Consider the following 18,873-nt stretch of genomic DNA (forward strand, 5'->3'; position numbering starts at 1 on the left):
CTTATGGTGTATAAGTCCTTTGGTATATCGGGTGTTTTTGAATGGTACAAGTTGTTTCGGGAGGGTAGAGAAGGTGCTGATGAAGACACCGAACGTTCAGGACGCCCTTCGACCCCAAAAAGTGACGAAAATCATTCAAAATTGAAGACTTTGTTTGACAAGGATCAAATATTAAGTGTTCGCATGACTTCTGATGAACTTGGCATCCCTCAAAGTGATTTGCATCGACTTGTGACCAAAAACATGGGTATGAGAAAGGTGCGTGCGAAGTTGGTGCCGCGAGTGCTCTCGGACGAACAAAAGGAAACTCGCACGCGGATCTGCTAAGAGCTTCTTCAACTCAATGTGAGTGAGGACCCAAATAATATAGACAATTCTCAACCAGGCTTCTTCCTCATCCCCCGGCTCAAATCCGTGCTGAAAGGACGTCACCACGGCTCGGTGTTAGCGTTACAACAGGCCGTGCCGAGGGCACGTAGCAGGATTCCGGGGCGTCACCTTCCAGAAGGCGTACGAGGCGTGAAAAACCTGCTGGCGGTGGTGTGTGGACGCACAAGGGTTCTACTTCGGAGACTTTTGATTGAATGTATCAATTCTGGCAATAAATTTTTTTTAATCGACTCAGTCCTTCTACTTTTGGGGCAGACCTTGTGTGTATATGTGTGTTTATGTCCACCGGCCGTTGGTTTCACGACAATCCTTTCCTAATGTTCTAGTCGAACTGCGAAACCCCTTAATGTCACCGCCGTGACCCCATAAGAGACAGTGACTCCTCCTCCCAGGTTAAGCCGAGAGGAATGGTATTTGGGTCCAGTTACATTTTCGGCGCGCTTTTTCTTTTTTAACAACGAGGGGCACTGTGTGTGCGCGGTTCACTTGTTTCGGCTTCGCAATAAGGTCGCCCGCTCTCCTCTTCTTCGCACCCCCCCCCCACACCATTCCACCCCACCCAACCCCCACCAGCCCACTCCGCCAAAAGTCACACGTTTCTGCGAGGCCCGCCAGCGTTTCCGCATCACGGAAATGTCTACCGTCTTCTTTCTAAAGATCACTGACTATGGGGAAACATCGTAGTGTTCCGTGTTTAAATATTTGTTGTCGGCGAAAATATTTCACTCCAACCATAAATAAAAATTGGACAATACCCAGGTTTCAGTTGAAGATGTTCAAATATTGCGTGACCCTGAAGTCTTTGTTGTCGTCAATGAATGTTTACTCTTTCTAGCCCCTTCCCCCAGCCTCGCATTAGTCACTCCCACACTCATTCCCCACCCACCCTTCCTTCTTCCCTACCTCCTCCGCTCTTTTCCCTTCCTCCTCCCACCCTTCTTTCTGAGGACTGAGAGTATACAAAGGACCTGTGTTTAGTATTACCTGACTTCTTCCTGATGATGATGCTTAAATATTGAAACTCGGATGGAAATTACCTTAGCTGTCGGTCGCCTCCTCTGTTCAAATGTTTCACCACCGTCAAACCTCCCATGGGGCACACAATATCGAAAATATATGCAGGCCAGCTTGTTGAACGTAAAATTTCGACAAAAAACTTTCAATAAAAACCTTTCGGCAAAGTTCCTCACGGTAAACTACTCACAGAGCTGGAAGCCTATGGCATAGATAAAAATATCCTGAACTGAAAAGGTCTTTCGAACGGTCACGTACAAATGGTAGCCATAGATGCTGTTAGCTTTAATGCAGTAGAGATCACTTAGGGTGTTCCCCCAGGGAAATGTTTTCGGACCCCTTTTATTCGTAGTAGTAGTAGTAGTTTTGAGGGGAGGCGACCGACAGCTAAGGTCATTTGCGCCATAGGGGATGGATAGGAAAGGATGAAGGGTGGAGAGAAACCCGGCGTCGGCATTAGCCTACTCTTTACGAAAGGCGCCAAGGGGTCCGCAGTTTAACGTCCCATCCGACGGACGGCGTACTCACTCAAAGTGCCCTCCACAAAGCACCTCAAGTAGGGATCGAGATACCTCTGAAAAATATTCAACACCGCCGGGATTTGAACCCGTGCCCTCATGGTGGGAAGCCAGTACGTTAGCCCCCGCACCATCTCGATCCCCCCCTTTTATTCCTTTTATACTTTATTGACATAAACTCTGTGGTTAATAGTAATATACGTTTATTTGCAGATATACGTAATTTTGAGGATAAAATAGCTTTAGTAAAATTATCCCAATTCTATACAACCTTGGTGTGAAGTTTGGCAACCATAATTAAACTTAAAAAAATTGTGTAGTCATGAATTTTCGGAATATGATTAGTTCCCTCCCAATCGTTTACTGCATCAGGAATGCCGAAATGGAAAATGCAGACTCAATTAAATACTTGGGCTTTCCCCCTTTCCGCGACTCGAAGACCCTCGCTCACGATCTATCCTGGGTGAAACACATACGGGGAATATGTGGACAAGCTAGCAAGGAATTAGGATTTATTAGAAGAGTGTAGGGGAAATGTTGTGGAATGGTTCAAGATAAATGTTATCGTTTGCTGGTCAAGCCTTGTTAAGAATATACTGCTTGTATATGGGATCCTAATGAAGTTGAACTGATTTCCGAATTGGATCTTGTGCGGCGGAGAGGGGCGTAGAGGAGCTAGATATGTAAAACGTTGTCATGACAAACTTAGTAGCGTATCAAAATTATTTGAGGGTGTAGGTTGGGAATCGCTCACGGAGAGAAGGTTAAATTACAAATATAACCTCTTGCATAAATCCCCCATCGTACCACGGAAGGAGAGGCCATGTAGAAAAAGCTGTAGAGATTAAGTATAGAACAGATAGATTTAAGATGTCCATTTTCCCACGAACGATATCAGGATAACAATGCCCGAATGGGCTAGGGGGGAAAAGTATTGTGTGTTAATACCAGTCTGGTGTGTAATCACCTGCCACACACCTCAGTGGTGGCTCGCTGGGTTCTATGTAATGTAATGTAAACCAGGTTTAATTTGACGGGCTACTGGAATTTTCAGTGGAAAGGCAAGGGAGATAATTTACACTTCGCTTTAGTTCGGCCACCTTGGGGTTCTAAAGATTATCGGATGAAAAGTTTCGACTATTTGGCCCCTTTCGCTTCTTATGAAAGACGGTCAATTTTCCTTGAAGACCGCCTACCAACAGCATAATACCGCTTACACTTTGTCTTACAAATGGGGAAATTACATATAAACTATCACGAGTATGTATCCTTTTGGTGGATTCAGGAACTAAGCAGAAGCCAAAACTTCGACATACAATAAATACTCGAGTCCCCTCTATTACAACGAATACTTCCTCAATACCTTATGCTTCCTGCCTTTCTTCATTCCGTCCATAAGCTTATTCGTTTCCTACCTCACCCGTGATTACCCGGCATATCCATTTTATTACAGTATTCCCCTTTCTATTGCCGCTCCATCAGTTAATTATTCTATCAGTCAACTTTTCTTGGGTACTTCCATTTTCTCCCAACAACCTCCTCTCCAAGCGTAGATTTTTTCCTTTCCTTTTATTCCAGTTCATTTATTGCCATCCCGCTCCCATCTCCATCCTCACACGCATCGCACGCAAGCCACGATTGCCCTCTTGCCCTAAAGACCTAGTTCACGACCCTTGCAATCCTCAGCTCCTTATTAAAGTTTTCACTTTTTTCACCTTTACATCGTCACTCAAATTCCCCAACTCCCACCTAATCATTTTCTAAATAATTATTTCAATGGAATCTGTAATTCTGGAAATTATATTCTTCTCTCGTAAATGATGTGTTATTTTTGCCTGTTATCTGTATCTATCGATGCATCTAGTACACCCTAGTTCTAATTATTAGCGGCACAGGGTTTGTATAAAAAGTATCGGGAAAAAATTCTGGGAATATAATTTATTTCAAATATTATTAAAATGCCTCAAAATTCTTCATAGTACCTGTGCATCCCTTGAGCGTCAACGCACTTTTGCCAGGAGCTTTTTCGCGATTCGGAGACTCCAAGGTAAGCGGATTCCGGAAGGTCCTAAAGGTGGCCTTGTGCATGTAAGCTTCTTTGACGGCACTAAGGGTCACACACAATGTGGTGTCCTTTGATGGAGGAGAGATTTTACTTTCGGATAAGGAAATAGTCTGCTAGTGCCAAGTGGGGACTGTAAGGAGGTTGGGGAATCGACGCGATGTCGTTGCAGAAGGTCTTCTCAGGCAGACACACTCGACTCTGCTCTTGGTAGTCTGTCAAGACCTTGGGGTGGTTTTAGTGCAGATTTTTCGCATCGCCAAATTTTAAGTAATGATATTGTGTGCGCTGTCATCTTATGCCAATGCCAATGTGCGATCTTTGTGATCATGGGCACAGTTAACCGGCGGTCTGAATTCAGAACTTCAAAGGAAAAAATTGTTACCGATACTTTTTGTACAAAACTTGCACACCTGAATGGCTAGTACGAGCTCGAACAGATAGCAATCTAATGCTTGTTGATTAATTGCACTTTTTTGCCTTTTCAGCGAGAAACTACGATCCAGAGGCGGCAGAGAAAATGCTTCGCGCGGTAAGTACCTCAAAGCTCTCTCTCTCTCCTACTCTTAGCTCTCTTGTTTGCTGTCCTTTCCGTTTATATTTCTCTTCGACCCGTCGACTCGGGCGGTTCCCTGGGAAAGAAGTTTCGCCCACTTACTGAGGTCGTGGGATAAATCAAATTCTCCTGTTTAAATGTCACCCGACAGAGATATTACATTTGAACTGATTCAGTGGTTCCAAATGGCAGTACATCCATCAAATTTGCCCCTGGGCTTCATTCATCCTTCAATGCAAATCGCGAAAGTTCGTTCATGATTGATGCATAGGAAAATGAGAGTTGGACCGTACTCGTGAGCAAGTTCAGCTGCCGTGCGATCAATCGGTTCGAAAACTTCAACCCCAAGGCGGAGCGATGGGCCTAAGTCTGGCCAATAAGCAGAGGCTTTCGTTCGTCCAAGGTATTCTACGTTTTCGGAGGCCCCCGTAATGCCCATTTTACCTCTCCTACAAATCTTGCTGACTTCTTCTTGTTTGCGATGCTCCGTATTCTTCTTCATTTGTGCATTATTTTTGCTGTCTTCGTCCCTTAATAAAGAGCCAATGCTCTTCTTCTTTTGCCCGGCTTCTTACCTTCCAGTTACCTCAGCCAACGGAGTACCTAGTTGCACTATTATCTGACGCAACTAGATAACATCTTATATTCTACATTTACATCTACATAATACCCCGCAAGCCGCCACAAGGGGGTGTGGCGGGGGTTTTGGGTCATAACCCGTCAAAGAGAATAAAACCACGTGCAAAACCAATAAATTCATTCCAATTCACAACCACACATGTAGGTATTCATGCGAAAACATTTTTGACTTACACGCATACAATTGCATATACTATCAACTAATACACACTTGCACCTACGAATATAAGTTATGTCTACGCAAAGTTTAATCTTTTCCTCAACTTGGAAATCGAATGCCTTTATTATTTCTGTAATGACTTTGGTTTCTTACTATTATGATTCCTGATTTTCCGCGGAAAGAACAAGTATTTATATGCTACTGCTAGAGAACCTTATTTAATGTTTCCCATCCGGGCTAGGCGTGAAGGGTGTTTTGGATCAAGGGTAGTCTGGTGGGTGATCACCCCCTGCCAAACACCCTAGCGGTGACTTGTAGGATATTAATAAAACTAAAACCATTTTCGTTTTCATTGAAGCTAATCTTTATCCCGTGGCTCTCTCAATCTTCCCGCAAGGCATTCAATAATAATTGCTATCTCAAGCCCTTCCCTTTTCAGTCTTAACATTTCCTCTGTATGTAAAGGCTCTGTCCCACAATTAAATAGAATGAATTTTAGCAATTTGTGCTTCGATCTACAATAAATGTTTTTCCCCAGATTTATTCTTCTTATTTTTGGGACAGACCTTGTTCGAGGGTAGGCTGAAAACTAATGCACACATGCTTGTAGACCAGAAACAAAATGACGTTCAGGAGCATTCCTGGTGGCATGTGGAAGTAACAACCTCCCTCATCACGCATGCGCAGGTTTGAGGTCGTCACATTCATCCTGTGTGTATTTTGAAAAGCGGAAGTAGGGAGACGTGTTCTAGCGTTCGTCTCCCCCCCCCCTCCACCAAAAGTGGTTCGATTCCACTCCAACCAACAGGGGCGGCGAGGAAAATTCAATTGCATGACTTTTGGAACGAATCCTGTGCTGTCAGTATGCACCGGATTCCCTTTCCACGTATGTTTCATTCGAGTGTTCATCAAGGTTTGATCTCCTGTACTTTTGAACTATTAAAGCATCAAACCCCTGGGTTTTTTTCAAGTAGGTTGCCCCCACGTAGTTATACTCCCTTCAATGGCCTTTCTACGTGCCCAGCCCAAGTCACTCAATTACACGCAGTAATATTAAGATAAGCATGATCAACTCTCGATTATCCCTGTGCGAGTTATCTGCTTCGCGAATTATTCGTGCTATTCTCGTCCTAGCAGCTCGAATAATGTAATGAAATTACAATCGGTAAGATAATTAATTGCTATGAAACTTCGACACACTTTTAAAAAAATACAAGTTCGAAATAAGTGGGCTTACTTAATACTTTTTAATGTCATGAAACCAAAAGTTTTCGGTATTTTTTAATGTTTGAATTTAAGCATTTTTCTACTCTCCGTAATTTTCCATTATCGTTTCCCTCGCATTAATTCAGTAGCCCCGAGAATTCCATATACTCCTCTAACGCGAACAAATTCATCGCTTAACTATGCAACGAATAAGTCATTAACTGTCTGCACTTCATTAATTTAATTGGTATCATATGACAAATATGTTTCCGTAACTGCGATCCTTTGCCAAGATTCATCCATCGCCAGTCACTGGTTTTTTTTCTTGGCAACGAGATTGGATTAGCTTTCCGAAGAAAATACGCCCTGCTATATTCACTTTATGATAGTTCTGAGTTCTCATAATTCTATAATTCCACCCTTATGAAAATGGCTGAAAAACGAAAAAAGCGTATTTTCCGTTGCTATTATAAACACGCGTAAAATAAATCTTAACGAATGAAAAAGCGGAGTCTCTGTGTGTATCTGTTACTATTTCACGACCACATTTTCCGCATTTTTCAGTCATCCATGCTTCATGGTGCATCCATTCATTAGCACATGGATCATATCGAGAGTTTGCCGCATCTACTCGTCATAAATTCTCCCAAAAGTGGACAGACAATACTACACTCTATTTCCGGACCGACGATTGTCATTTGCCCGTTGCTTGGAGCGCACATTTTAAATCAGAGTACCCGAGGGAGAGAAAGAAAACCTTTAAATTGTTGAGAAAAGGATGAAGTAGAGGCAAAGAGTTTTGAAAAAAATTCTAGTCTCTCTTGTAAGAGTTTGGCTGAAGTGAACAACTCCAGTCGAAACGTTTATCTTTGTACTAGTGTCATCTATTCCCATTACTTTGTATACTCCTTCATGTAACTCCGTAGTGAATATTTTGTCGATTTAGATTAATGTTGATAAATAATTGAAATTGTTTAAACATGAGATCTTGGCGTCGTACCAGGCCCTCCAACCGCCAATTAATTTACACACGGACATTTTCCTTAAGAAACGCAGTGTTTTTTTTAAAGCATAGTGGCGGGAATGTGAGCCCGAATTCCACAGGTGTCTGCCGAGGCAGATTGCAATTTGTTCCACATATTTGAGCATGAAACGGTCATTCTGTGGACGTCACCCATTTTTAATGAAGGCACTTCTTCTTCTACTCCACCCCCGCAGTCGCTTCAGTGGCGGGAGCAGTGGGGCGTGGACCGGATTATGACGGAGTGGGAGGTGCCCGAGGTCCTCGAGAAGTACTTCCCCAGCGGCATCTGCGGTTACGATAAGGGCGGGGCACCAGGTGAGCGGACACCCCAATTCCAATATTCGATCCGTGACTTAAACATATATTATTATACCCTGCAAACCACCAAAAATCTGTGTGGCAGGGGGTACAAGGATCAGGTGGAGGGTTAAGGATGGGGAAAAGGAAAAAAATTCACTGAAAACCTCAAATAACGTGCTAATTTATGGAAATTATGAAGGAATGCGAATTTAAACACAATTGTCAATTTCACCCAACAAAATAGTTCTTTGTTTTGCCAAAAAGAAGGGAATAAAAAAGAACCACAGCCATTAACAGGAAAGACCTTCACCATACCACAATGGGATATGGAGAAGTGGAAAGTATGTTGGGGGAAATTCTATTGATTCATGAACATTTGACTCACAGTCCACACACCCAAATTCACAGGTAGAAAATGTGACTCCCAGCTGTTGGCAGCAAATGGCATTAGGTATTGACCCCTTCAGAGAGGGTCGAGGGGTGTAAGGGGGAGGTAGAAAAAATGACAGAAATGGGTGTGGAACATTGCAAGGGGCAACACATTCATTATATGACCATCACATTTGAAAGGGATTAGCCAACATAACACTCAAAGACCATTGTAAGTGCATGCATTTGAGTAAAATTAATTATTCCCTAAACGCTGTGAGTGGCAAGGGGGATTTTTACCATCTCTAACTATACATACAGTTGATGTCCCATATTGTCCATGGACAGAAAGAGAAGTAATACTATCACCATCTTGGTTAAACACGCTATATTATAGGAGATTTTTGTTTTGCTCACATCAAACAATCAGCAATACTATGCTCGATGTTAATTTCAATAATGATAAATTAGTAGCATATCTCATTGGCATTAGCAGACGGAATCAGTATTACTTGAGACAAATCCTCTGCAGATATAGAACCAAATGAGTTCTCCTTGAGTGTTATTTGCATTAGTTATTTGAGTCATTCTAGCTCTAAAATGACAAAGAACCGAAAATTATTATGGGCCTAGCTAAATTTAACATTATGTTGAGTTATGTGAATTGATCGCTCAGGTCCACTGATTACTGGTGTTGCTATCCTTGCGTTAATGCAGTGCATGTCATTCGGAGCATTCGACTCAAGGTGCAGTAGCATGGGATAATGGGAATGAATGTACTTTCAAATATCATTGAGAACAGTGGAGTAAATAATATATATATATATGAAGTGATCATAATTATGACTTCAATGGAAGGGCATTAAGCCACAGTCTGGTGATATTGTGTGCAAAGAAGTAATATTATTTATTTACTTGATCTTCATGTCTCTGGAACTTGTTTGAACCACTTTCCTCGCATTGCTTCCAGTGATTGTTGTTCCTTTCGCTGGATTGGACATCTGGGGCCTGCTGCATTCAGCAACAAGGTCCGATTTCATTCGCATGACCATTCGAACCCTTGAGCACCTCCTCAAAGTGGCCCAGGAGCAGAAGCAGAAGTATAACTCCACAATGGCAGAAGTTATTGCAATAATCGACATGGATGGTTTCAGTATAAGGCCATATGCTTGGCGTCCAGGTAATGGTCATAGATCGTTGCAAACAAATTATCATTTTTTTTCATAAAATTAAAATAATCAGCTTCAGACATGAAGTTCAAAGTGTAACCTCATGAAGTCATCGAAGATAACCTCACTACTGTTAAAACAGCCTCATTTATCTTTCTTGAATGGCACTATCATGTGAGGCCATGATCAGGGGTTTTCTAGTCAATGCATGAAAAATCAGTATAACCTCTTCCCCACATGGAGAAGAGCGTTGATGACAGGGGTGTTGAGTAAGAATGTTAAGAAAAGGCTCATTAAAACTTTGATTTGGAGCATAGTTGTTAATGGCATGGAAACATGGACATTGAAGCAGGATGATAAGTGTGTGTAGATTGGAGGCACTTGAATTTTGGATGTCGGGATAAAAGGAAAAGGAAAAAAAAATATCTTCCAAAAGGGGTAAATAAAAGTTCTAAACATACTTAATTTACGAATTTCAATATTAAGAGATAACAAGGATGCAACATTCAAAATAAGATTAATGTAAGGGGAATTGATGATTTTTTTTGTTTTTCACAGCATTTTCAATGGAATTATTTGCATTTGTTTGTGAGTAGCCGTAAATCCCCTCCCCATTAAAAAGGCATCATGATGTCATTAGCAAAATAGTCCAAGTGAAAATGATGCCCTGGGAATTGAGAACACGCATTGGCGACCACATCCTTTAGCATCAAACTAAGGCACTTATGATGTCATATTCCCTTACCAAACTTGAAACTAAAAATTACCAGTTTTGGTAGTTAGACTGTAGTAAATGAAGATGAAATTTTTAGAACTATTTAGGGCAAATTTCCATAAGAAAAGGTGAGAAAGGACAAATTCATACCATCTGTGAGAATACTTTGATATACATAAATATTAAATTTTGTAGCTTCTGACAAAATTTTAATAATTCAAGATTTCTTTCCAGCAGCTTAGAATCCCAAATTTTTCACATCATTCTAGTGATTGGTAATATTGTGGTAATCCCTTTGTACACAACTCATGATGCAAACAACTCATGAAAAAGTCTCTTCGAGTATTTTCACAGTTTTAGTAAAATAACTGTCATCCGTAGACTTAAAGGCATTCATTAGACATCCCCTTAAGGTTATATTTTATCTCACAATTAATAATTAGTACCCTTGATGACCAATGCTTATATTGAAGGATGAGCTACATCCTTTATGGTTCATTGTAGTATGGTATTAGATTTGTTGTTATCCCAATGAAAAGCTAATTAGCTAAGTAAGTTAATTCAACAAGCAATTGATGAGAGATTAAGCTTCTACCTGTCTTGGTTATTTCTAAGGAAATATGTATATAAATTGTGGTTTTTGCTCTGAACTCAGTCTATGGAGACTCTACCAGCATCCTAATAGTAACTAGGCTCTTGTTTTTTGATGTCTCGTAAGCTAAATTGTATCCTTCTGGTAAACTGGGTCAAGATGCTAACAATGCTGACCCATTTGCCATATTGCACATAAGTTTCTCATCAACAATCAACAGTGTTTAATACTGTGATTTCATGTGTGACATTTACTCGTATGCTCATATGCCTCCCTACCTTGATCTAACTGTTCTCTTTATAATTTTAATGGATTAAATGCCCTATATTTTTTTGCTGATGTATCATTAATCACAATTTTATTTGAATTCAGCTGGAGAAGCAATTATTGCATTGATCCAGATGTATGAAGCCAACTATCCAGAAATTTTAAAGGCCTGCTACATCATTAATGGTTTGTTTGTTTTTATTTTTATTTAATTATTATTTAATAACTACATTGATGAGGTGATTTTTTGTCTGAATTAATGTCATAGTCCGAGACAAAAAAATGTTTTCCTAAAATAATAATATTAATTAACATTATCTAAGGTTTTCTTAACAGTAATATAATTAATGAAAAATATCATTTTGTGTGTTTGTAATGTTATTTGTGTGAAATGCACATTTGTAATTCCTTTAGCAAATTAACTTTGTGTATGCCTGTTGAAAATTAATCTTAATTTTCTGTGTGCATTATTTATTTCACCTCTAGTATACTATCTACTCCATTCTTATTGCTATTATACAGCTTTAATACCTTACAGTTACTAGCATTACCTAATTATATAACCAAGTTTAATATAATCAGCTCAAAGCTTAATTCTTAGGGAGAATTGTTCAAAATACATTATTCCCTGGGAGTCTTTAATTCTGGCCTGGTATAACACTGGGAAAATAGGCTAATGGAAAAGATGTTTCTTCCATTTTACATTTTAAATTAAGATTGTGCAATATATTTATACAAGAAAAAGTTCAACTTTCTTGTTCAAGTGTTTTATTTCATTGCAGTTACTAGTAAAAATGGTTTAATTAAATAATTATAGTATTTATTCTTCTGTCTCATTCAGTCAGTTCTCCATTCCATGAAATTTTGCAAAACTTACTCTCACACTATGCCACACAATACTCTGTGTGCTTTTGTTCCATAACCAAACAATGCTCTGCCCTATTATTATTAGTAATCTACCTGTTAAGGTAGGTTTCGGATGGACACAACTACCAAATATCTTGTCTCTCCTGACATAAGACAACCAAACATTCTACTCTACAAAAAGCCCTCTTCATCTCTGTATACTTTCTTCCTCCCTGCATTTTGTCCAATTTCCCTTTCTTATTTCTGCCCCTTCTTCATTTTCATAAAATTCTCCCCTCTATCACAGTCTTCAACATAATCTGTCCAATGACAATTTTTTTTTAGCCTTTTCATTTCTATTTTTTTAATATTTTCACGTCAGTTTAACTTAGAGTCATAATCAGTGACTTCCTCCTTTATTCTATTCTGATTCTTCCCCCAATGGTTGCATTTCTAAGCATTTAACCATTCAGTGCATTTAATTCTAAAGCACTCCCCAAATATATGAATTATTGTACCCATTTCATTTAATGCCCTCCTAGGCTGTCAAACCTTTCCATCCTATTTCTAGGGTATCTCATTATGTTTCCTTATTTATGGTCTCCTTCATCCCAGAATACATACCTACATTGATTCTCTTCTGCCCAAAACAGTGACTGCAATCCTTTGGCTGGCAGGCTGACTACCGCTTGATCAACCTGAATCTGACTTAATCAATCCATCTACCGACACACATTTTCTTTCTTTCCCCCAGTCCTATATATGCCATTTTCTCAAATTGTTTCAGTTCTAATTACCTCTGTACTTAAATAGGTACTACAAACTAAGTAAAATTAATGGGTCTATAGTCCCCACTGGCTGATGATTTTCTCTTTTTTAGGAGGTGGATATCACTAATGAAATCTTCAGCCTAAAGTATTTCATCATAGATCCAACAAAAAGTCATCTTTCCTTTCTATTCTAAATCTTCATGCTTTTCTAAGGAAATATTAAAAATTATTCCTCGTGCCTCTTTCAGCCCTCTCATATTGTCCATTCATTTTGGTACCATCTACTTTGCATGGAGTTCATTCTAACTAGAATTTGAGAATTTTCATATAATTGGATTGTTAATAGGATAAAATTTCTTTCTTTGCAATATTTTCTGTTAAATATCTCCTAGTATTTGAAAAATATGCTAGATTTTCATTGAAAGTATTATTTTGCATATACATATTTATATACTGTAATGGGTGGGATATGATAGCATTCTTATTTCCAACCCTGAAATTCTAAATACCAACGAAATATTTAGTTAATGATCACTGAATATTAGTTTTAATAATATTTGGTGAACGTTCCTGGGAAACCAAAACCGGCACAGGGAAAGGAATTGGCCCTCCTACCCCGACGTGTGAATTTCACACACTGTATTGGGCTTAGTACTGGGTGAACTCTACCATCACCTACTAAACCGACCTTTGGGTTGATTACTGTGTTTATGATTTATATAAATAAAATGTGTAATAGCTCAAAATGCTCACCTCATAATATTTATTCATAAAAAATCTTTGGATATTTGAATTCATCTTCAACGGTCATCCTGCATATCTGATTCTTGTACTTGCATTTAAAATGTTCAAATGAAATATTGTATTAGTGGTCAAATACATGTTAATTAGCAATGTGGGATGATTTTTCCTTTGCTCTATTAGTCTCTCACCAAATTTCTGTATGAAAATATTTAATAAACAAATATAACATAATAAATGGATGTCTCTTTCAGCGCCAAAAGTATTTTCCCTGGCTTTTTCAATTGTTAAGCCATTCCTGAATGATTACACACTTCGAAAAATCTGCATTTACAAAAATGATCCAATGAAATGGAAAAAAGCATTACTGGAAAATATTGACCCTGATCAACTCCCTGCATACTTTGGAGGAACCATGACTGATCCTGGCGGTGATACACGATGCACATTGAAAGTAGGATGTCTTTGAATTCTTTGAGTGAATTATTTCTGGACTGTATAAGTTTCCAAAAGTACATGATTGGTGTTTTCCTTTCAGGTAAAGCCTGGAGGGAGGGTTCCCAAAACATATTACTTCAAGAAAATTGAGAAGAATGGTGATGATCCATTTTTCAACTCCTCAACTACTGTGGTTAAGAAGGGTGACAAACTTTGCCTCAAGTTTCTTGTTCTTGAAGAAGGATCACTTTTGAAGTAAGTTATGAGTGAAATAGGTGATAATATCATGTATGCTGATGCTGGCTAAATAATTACAAGGCAATTGCTTACATATTTCATTAAATGCAGAGGATAGTGAAGTATTGCCTATTGTATTTTCTCAAAATTCAGACAACTTATTCGTAAAGTCGAAGATTTTACTTTTTACTTGTTGAATTGCCTTATTACTCACAAAATCCCTTTTAATAAACCAGTAAAACTTCATTCAAATTGGCCTCATTAATGATATCAGTTATATTTCACAAATATAAGCTTCAAATAATGATCTTTTTGTGCAATTTCACTGAAATAAGCTCTAAAGCAAACAAAGACTTCACTATTTGTTCATGCCAAAATTCCCAATTCTCTTTTCCTTTATTTTTCAACTCAGTTACCAGGGCCTTGGCAAATTTAAAATATTATCAAAGAAATTGTGAAAATCTTTGACTCTTTGAATGAAATAATGTTTAAATAGTTGTTATTCTCTAATGTCAGTTTTAATCATGAAGAAGACTATTCTATTCTATTATGAAGAAGACTATTCAACGCCAAAAAATATTGAATACAAAAACACTGTGTTAGCTATCACATTGTATCTAATATTTTTTAAACGTTTTAAAAAATGTGTATTTCATCTTCTCTTTTCATTGATAATGGATTTGTTTAAAAATCCTCTTTAGTCTGTATTCATTAATTCCCCAAAATAATCGGTTGTCTTGCTTTCTGGGCCATTTACATTTAGCGGAAAAAGTATTAAATGAGATGGCATTTGAGGGAAAGTGTTTTCATTATACTTTTTACATAAAAATTATAAAAAACTTGCACTTCAAAGGAGAAATGTTCAAAAAAGTTAATGATGGAAACTTATTTTGAATAATCGCAGTTGAATTAATGAAATTAATTTGGGTATTCAGTATTTTTTAGGAGGAATGAATGCATTGAAATATTTGTAATCCATTTAGTCTCTATTTTTAGAATCTCAGCATTTCTGAGAGATTTTTTCATATTTTCTAAGGGGGCATTGATTTTTTTTTAAATATCTCCCCTCATATTCTTCTGTTAAATTAATTATTTCCTCTGATGCATTTCTATTTTCTAGGTGGGAATTTAGCTCTGAAGGTCATGACATTAAGTTTGGTATAATGCGGAGAGATGAAGAGGGCAGTGAGACAACAACCGTTCCAATTCACCGAGTGAACTGCCACCTGGCTGCTGAAACTGGAACATTGCCTTGCTCTGGACCTGCAACTTGTAAGGGGAAAAGTATTTTTTAAATAGTTCACCACTTTCAATTGATGTGTGAATAATGTGTAATGAAACTATACTGAAAATGGTAGTTTGCATAAGTTAGGGATAAAAGTAACCAGTGTGTACTCCACCCTCACTTTCTAAATCAGCCTTCAAAGTTGAGATTATGCTTGTATATATAACACAGAATATCTTTCAATATCCATTAGCCTTGGTTTAACTGACAACACTTTTGTTTATGACACTTAAGGGACATGAATTTGATGCATGCAGACAGCTTCTGGCCAGCCAAGTTGATGCTCTCATCAATGTCGTACCAACTCCGATCTATAACAAATTTCTTATTAAAAATAACCATGATTGCAATTATAAACTGATAATATATATTATTTCAGTTATCATTCTAAAAGAACATAAGCAAATTAAAGCAGTAAGAAAAGAATTTTTCTGTAATTACCGAATGCTGGATATCGATAAAATGTTACTGAATCATGAGAATATTCTAGAAAAACCTACTCTGTAGTCTACTCTTCATCATCTAATTATTTGATTCTTAACAATTATTAGAGTCTGATAAAAAGAAACTCTACATCTTCAGGGAATAGGTTTGAGGTGTGTCATTCAGGGTGTATTGAGAGTCCAACTGTCATATGAATGAGAGTTGGTTAACAGCAAAGCTCTCTCATTTGGCAGTGCCATTAAAGGTACTGGAACGAACCTGGGGCACTAGCGGTGGTGCTTACATTGATTTTTTTCCAATGCACTGTGCTCCTTTGAGTTAAATAGAAATGATTTAAGCACTGTTTAGAAGAAAAAAATATCAGGAAAAAAATGTAATTGGGCAGAATGTGAGTCAATTCTGATTCAGTACCTTTTCAAATAGGTAATGGAGAATGCATTTTCTGAAATAAGATTCTGATATAATAATCCCACAATGGAGAAATTCTTTAGAGTTGTAGAAGGCAAGTACAGTTTATTTTTGAGCTTCATTATATGTGCATACATGTATTTCTCATTGGATGAGATTCATCCCTATTCTCTATGCTGGCATCACCAAATGTAAACTATCTTTGCCTTGTTAAATTAATACATTCAGATAGCATTATTCTAGTTCCTTTAAAAGCCCCAAAATTTCAGAGTTTAAGAGGACGCCTCGGTAGCTTAAGTGGCTAAAGCACTCGACCGGATATTGAGGGATCTGGGTTCGAGTCCCAGTCAAGGCGAATGATTTTTACGCTCTGAAATTGTTGCATTGAAATGCACATTAGCGGATGACTCCATTAAAAGTTACTATTGCGGCATCTCCCGCAGTTTCTTTGGAATTATGAATTTATTTTGTTTTGATTTTCACTGGTTGGAGCAGATCTACATGGCCAACGGAAAATTAATAAGTTTCAAATTTGGCTCAGTGTTTTAGTAAAGTTTTTATGCAAGTTAATAATCCCTTGGTCTGAGGAAAATTGTTCGGAAGTAATACTTATTTTCTCTTTTTTCTCATGTTGCAGACACTGTGGTTTTTGATAACACCTACAGTTATCTTCGTAGTAAGAAGCTTCATTACTCTATAGAAGTCAAGCCACCAGCAAATGGAGTTCTGGAATGTGATAGCCTGTAACAGTGCAAATGGAACTCTCAAGCTACCTATATTGTATTTGTATATAATGAAATTGTAATATTATTTTAAATATTTTGTGATTATTTCTTTTCATTTAAACCTGTAATTAATTATGTATAATTTCATATCTTTGTCTCAATAAAAGTGCACAATTGTTCAAATCAATGCATATTTTTGTAGGACACAATATTGGTCTGAAAATGATCTGACCTTTGGCTGGGAAAAATATATTACTTATAAGATGGGATTGGAGCCTAATACCCTTCAAAGTACACCCAGTGCTACCACAAACTTTGCTCACTGATCCTTCCAAAGCTGAAAATACTTTTGAATGGCTTCTTTTGGAATGAAGTTCATCTTCACCACCACCTTTGGAATTATCTCTTCCCCTACTTTCAAAACGGGATCATTTCGTTGGTGTTTTCAATCTTGGAAACAACCAAAAGTCACAAGGAGTCAGGTTCAGAGAGTAGGGAGGTTTGTGAGCCACTGGAATTCCATATTTTCCTAAATCAGATGTGATGAATGAGTTGGTGAATTGTCATAATGCAGCTTCCTGTAATTGACCCTCCAAAGGTCTGGTCTTGTGTGCTGAATTATATCGCAGAGTTGGCAGTGAACTTGTTGATGCTACTTTTTTGTCAATGCTTGTCCTTCTGGTGCCTATTCATAATGCACAATCCCATGCATATCAAAGAACACAGTTGGCATGATCTTGATGTTGCCTCGCACCTGTCAAATTTTTTATGGAGTGGGGAGCTTGGAATGCTTCCATAGTGATGACTGCTTTTTTTTCAGGTCACAGCCATGATTCCAGCCAAAAACTTAAGATCAGAGTTTAGACAGTGTCTAGAAGGTCCTCTGCAACCTTAAGATTGAGTTCTCTCTGTTCAGCCGACAGCAGCTTGGACACAATTTTTGCATCCACTCTGCGCATGTTCTAATCCTCATGAAAAATTGCAGTTGTGGAATCTTTACTTATCCTAACATCTTTGGCAATCTCTTGTATGGTCAAAAGACCATCACAAGATTTCCCACCCTCTCAACAGCAGCTGCAATCCAAGTCGTTTGTGGCCTCCTTGACAGAACCCTGATCACTCTCCCCCAATGTGTGGCCATTTTTGAATTAGTTGAACCAGTCTTTAATTTGTGTTAACCCATGGTATAATCTCTAAACAACTGCTGAATCTTAAAAATTGTTTAACCTTAAAAATCACCAAATTTTTGACGAAATATGATGCAGTGTCTTTGCTCAACTCATTGTCGTCATGAAAGAAATCAAAAAGTGATGAACATGCTTGTACGACAGCACCTCAGTCAAAGTAGACAGAGACTGACTCACTCCAAGGACTGATAATTGAATAAAATCAGTTTTACATTGCAATGAAAGATTATTTGTGCCATATTCATGGAAAAGGGACCATCACCATTAAATGTGGGCTATTTTAAACAAAGTTTAATTTATAATGGATTCCCAAGCATGTTTCCATATGTACTAGCTCTTCATTCATCCTATATCTGTACACGAAGAACTGTGAGAAAATAAAAATATTAATCAATAAACTTGAAAAATTAATATTATGTGAAACATTTTTCTGTTCAATTTGTGAATGAATTCAGTATTTGTGAGTATATGTTGCATTATATCAGAAGTAGAAAAAAGGAGCAGTTGCAAACCATCATCTGAAATCTTAGACACTGCCATGTATTCTTCTTACTCTTTTATTTTACTCTGTAAGATAAAAGAGCATTAAAATATTATTGAATAAAGATGTTGATGATTACTTCGGAACTCGCAGGACAGGTGATCGTAGGATTTATGATGCATAACACTCTGTTAGTTTCCATAAAAAGCTCTAATTATATGTTGGGTCTACTTATTTTTCAATAAATTACCATCAGTATTGAAACATGTTCTGTATTTAAGGAAATTTTATGAATATACAAAAGATACACCTGTATCTTTTGGAAAACTG

At 37.9% G+C, this 18,873-nt stretch overlaps 1 protein-coding gene across 1 annotated transcript in view; it reads left to right on the forward strand.

Moving 5' to 3' along the window:
• LOC139691980 (SEC14-like protein 2) overlaps window positions 1-17,058 on the forward strand; it is a 206,855-nt gene extending 189,797 nt beyond the window's left edge. Inside the window, exons 3-10 of the mRNA XM_071589965.1 lie at window positions 4,473-4,516; window positions 7,764-7,884; window positions 9,209-9,418; window positions 11,087-11,167; window positions 13,593-13,792; window positions 13,877-14,031; window positions 15,134-15,285; window positions 16,788-17,058. Of these exons, the coding sequence (XP_071446066.1) occupies window positions 4,473-4,516; window positions 7,764-7,884; window positions 9,209-9,418; window positions 11,087-11,167; window positions 13,593-13,792; window positions 13,877-14,031; window positions 15,134-15,285; window positions 16,788-16,897 (1,073 nt within the window). The 3' untranslated portion in view covers window positions 16,898-17,058. The remainder of the gene's footprint in view (window positions 1-4,472; window positions 4,517-7,763; window positions 7,885-9,208; window positions 9,419-11,086; window positions 11,168-13,592; window positions 13,793-13,876; window positions 14,032-15,133; window positions 15,286-16,787) is intronic.
• Window positions 17,059-18,873: the final 1,815 nt, after the last annotated feature.

This window comes from Hetaerina americana, unplaced genomic scaffold, assembly GCF_022747635.1.
Source record: "Hetaerina americana unplaced genomic scaffold, ioHetAmer1.1.p SCAF_4, whole genome shotgun sequence".
NCBI lineage: Eukaryota > Metazoa > Arthropoda > Insecta > Odonata > Calopterygidae > Hetaerina > Hetaerina americana.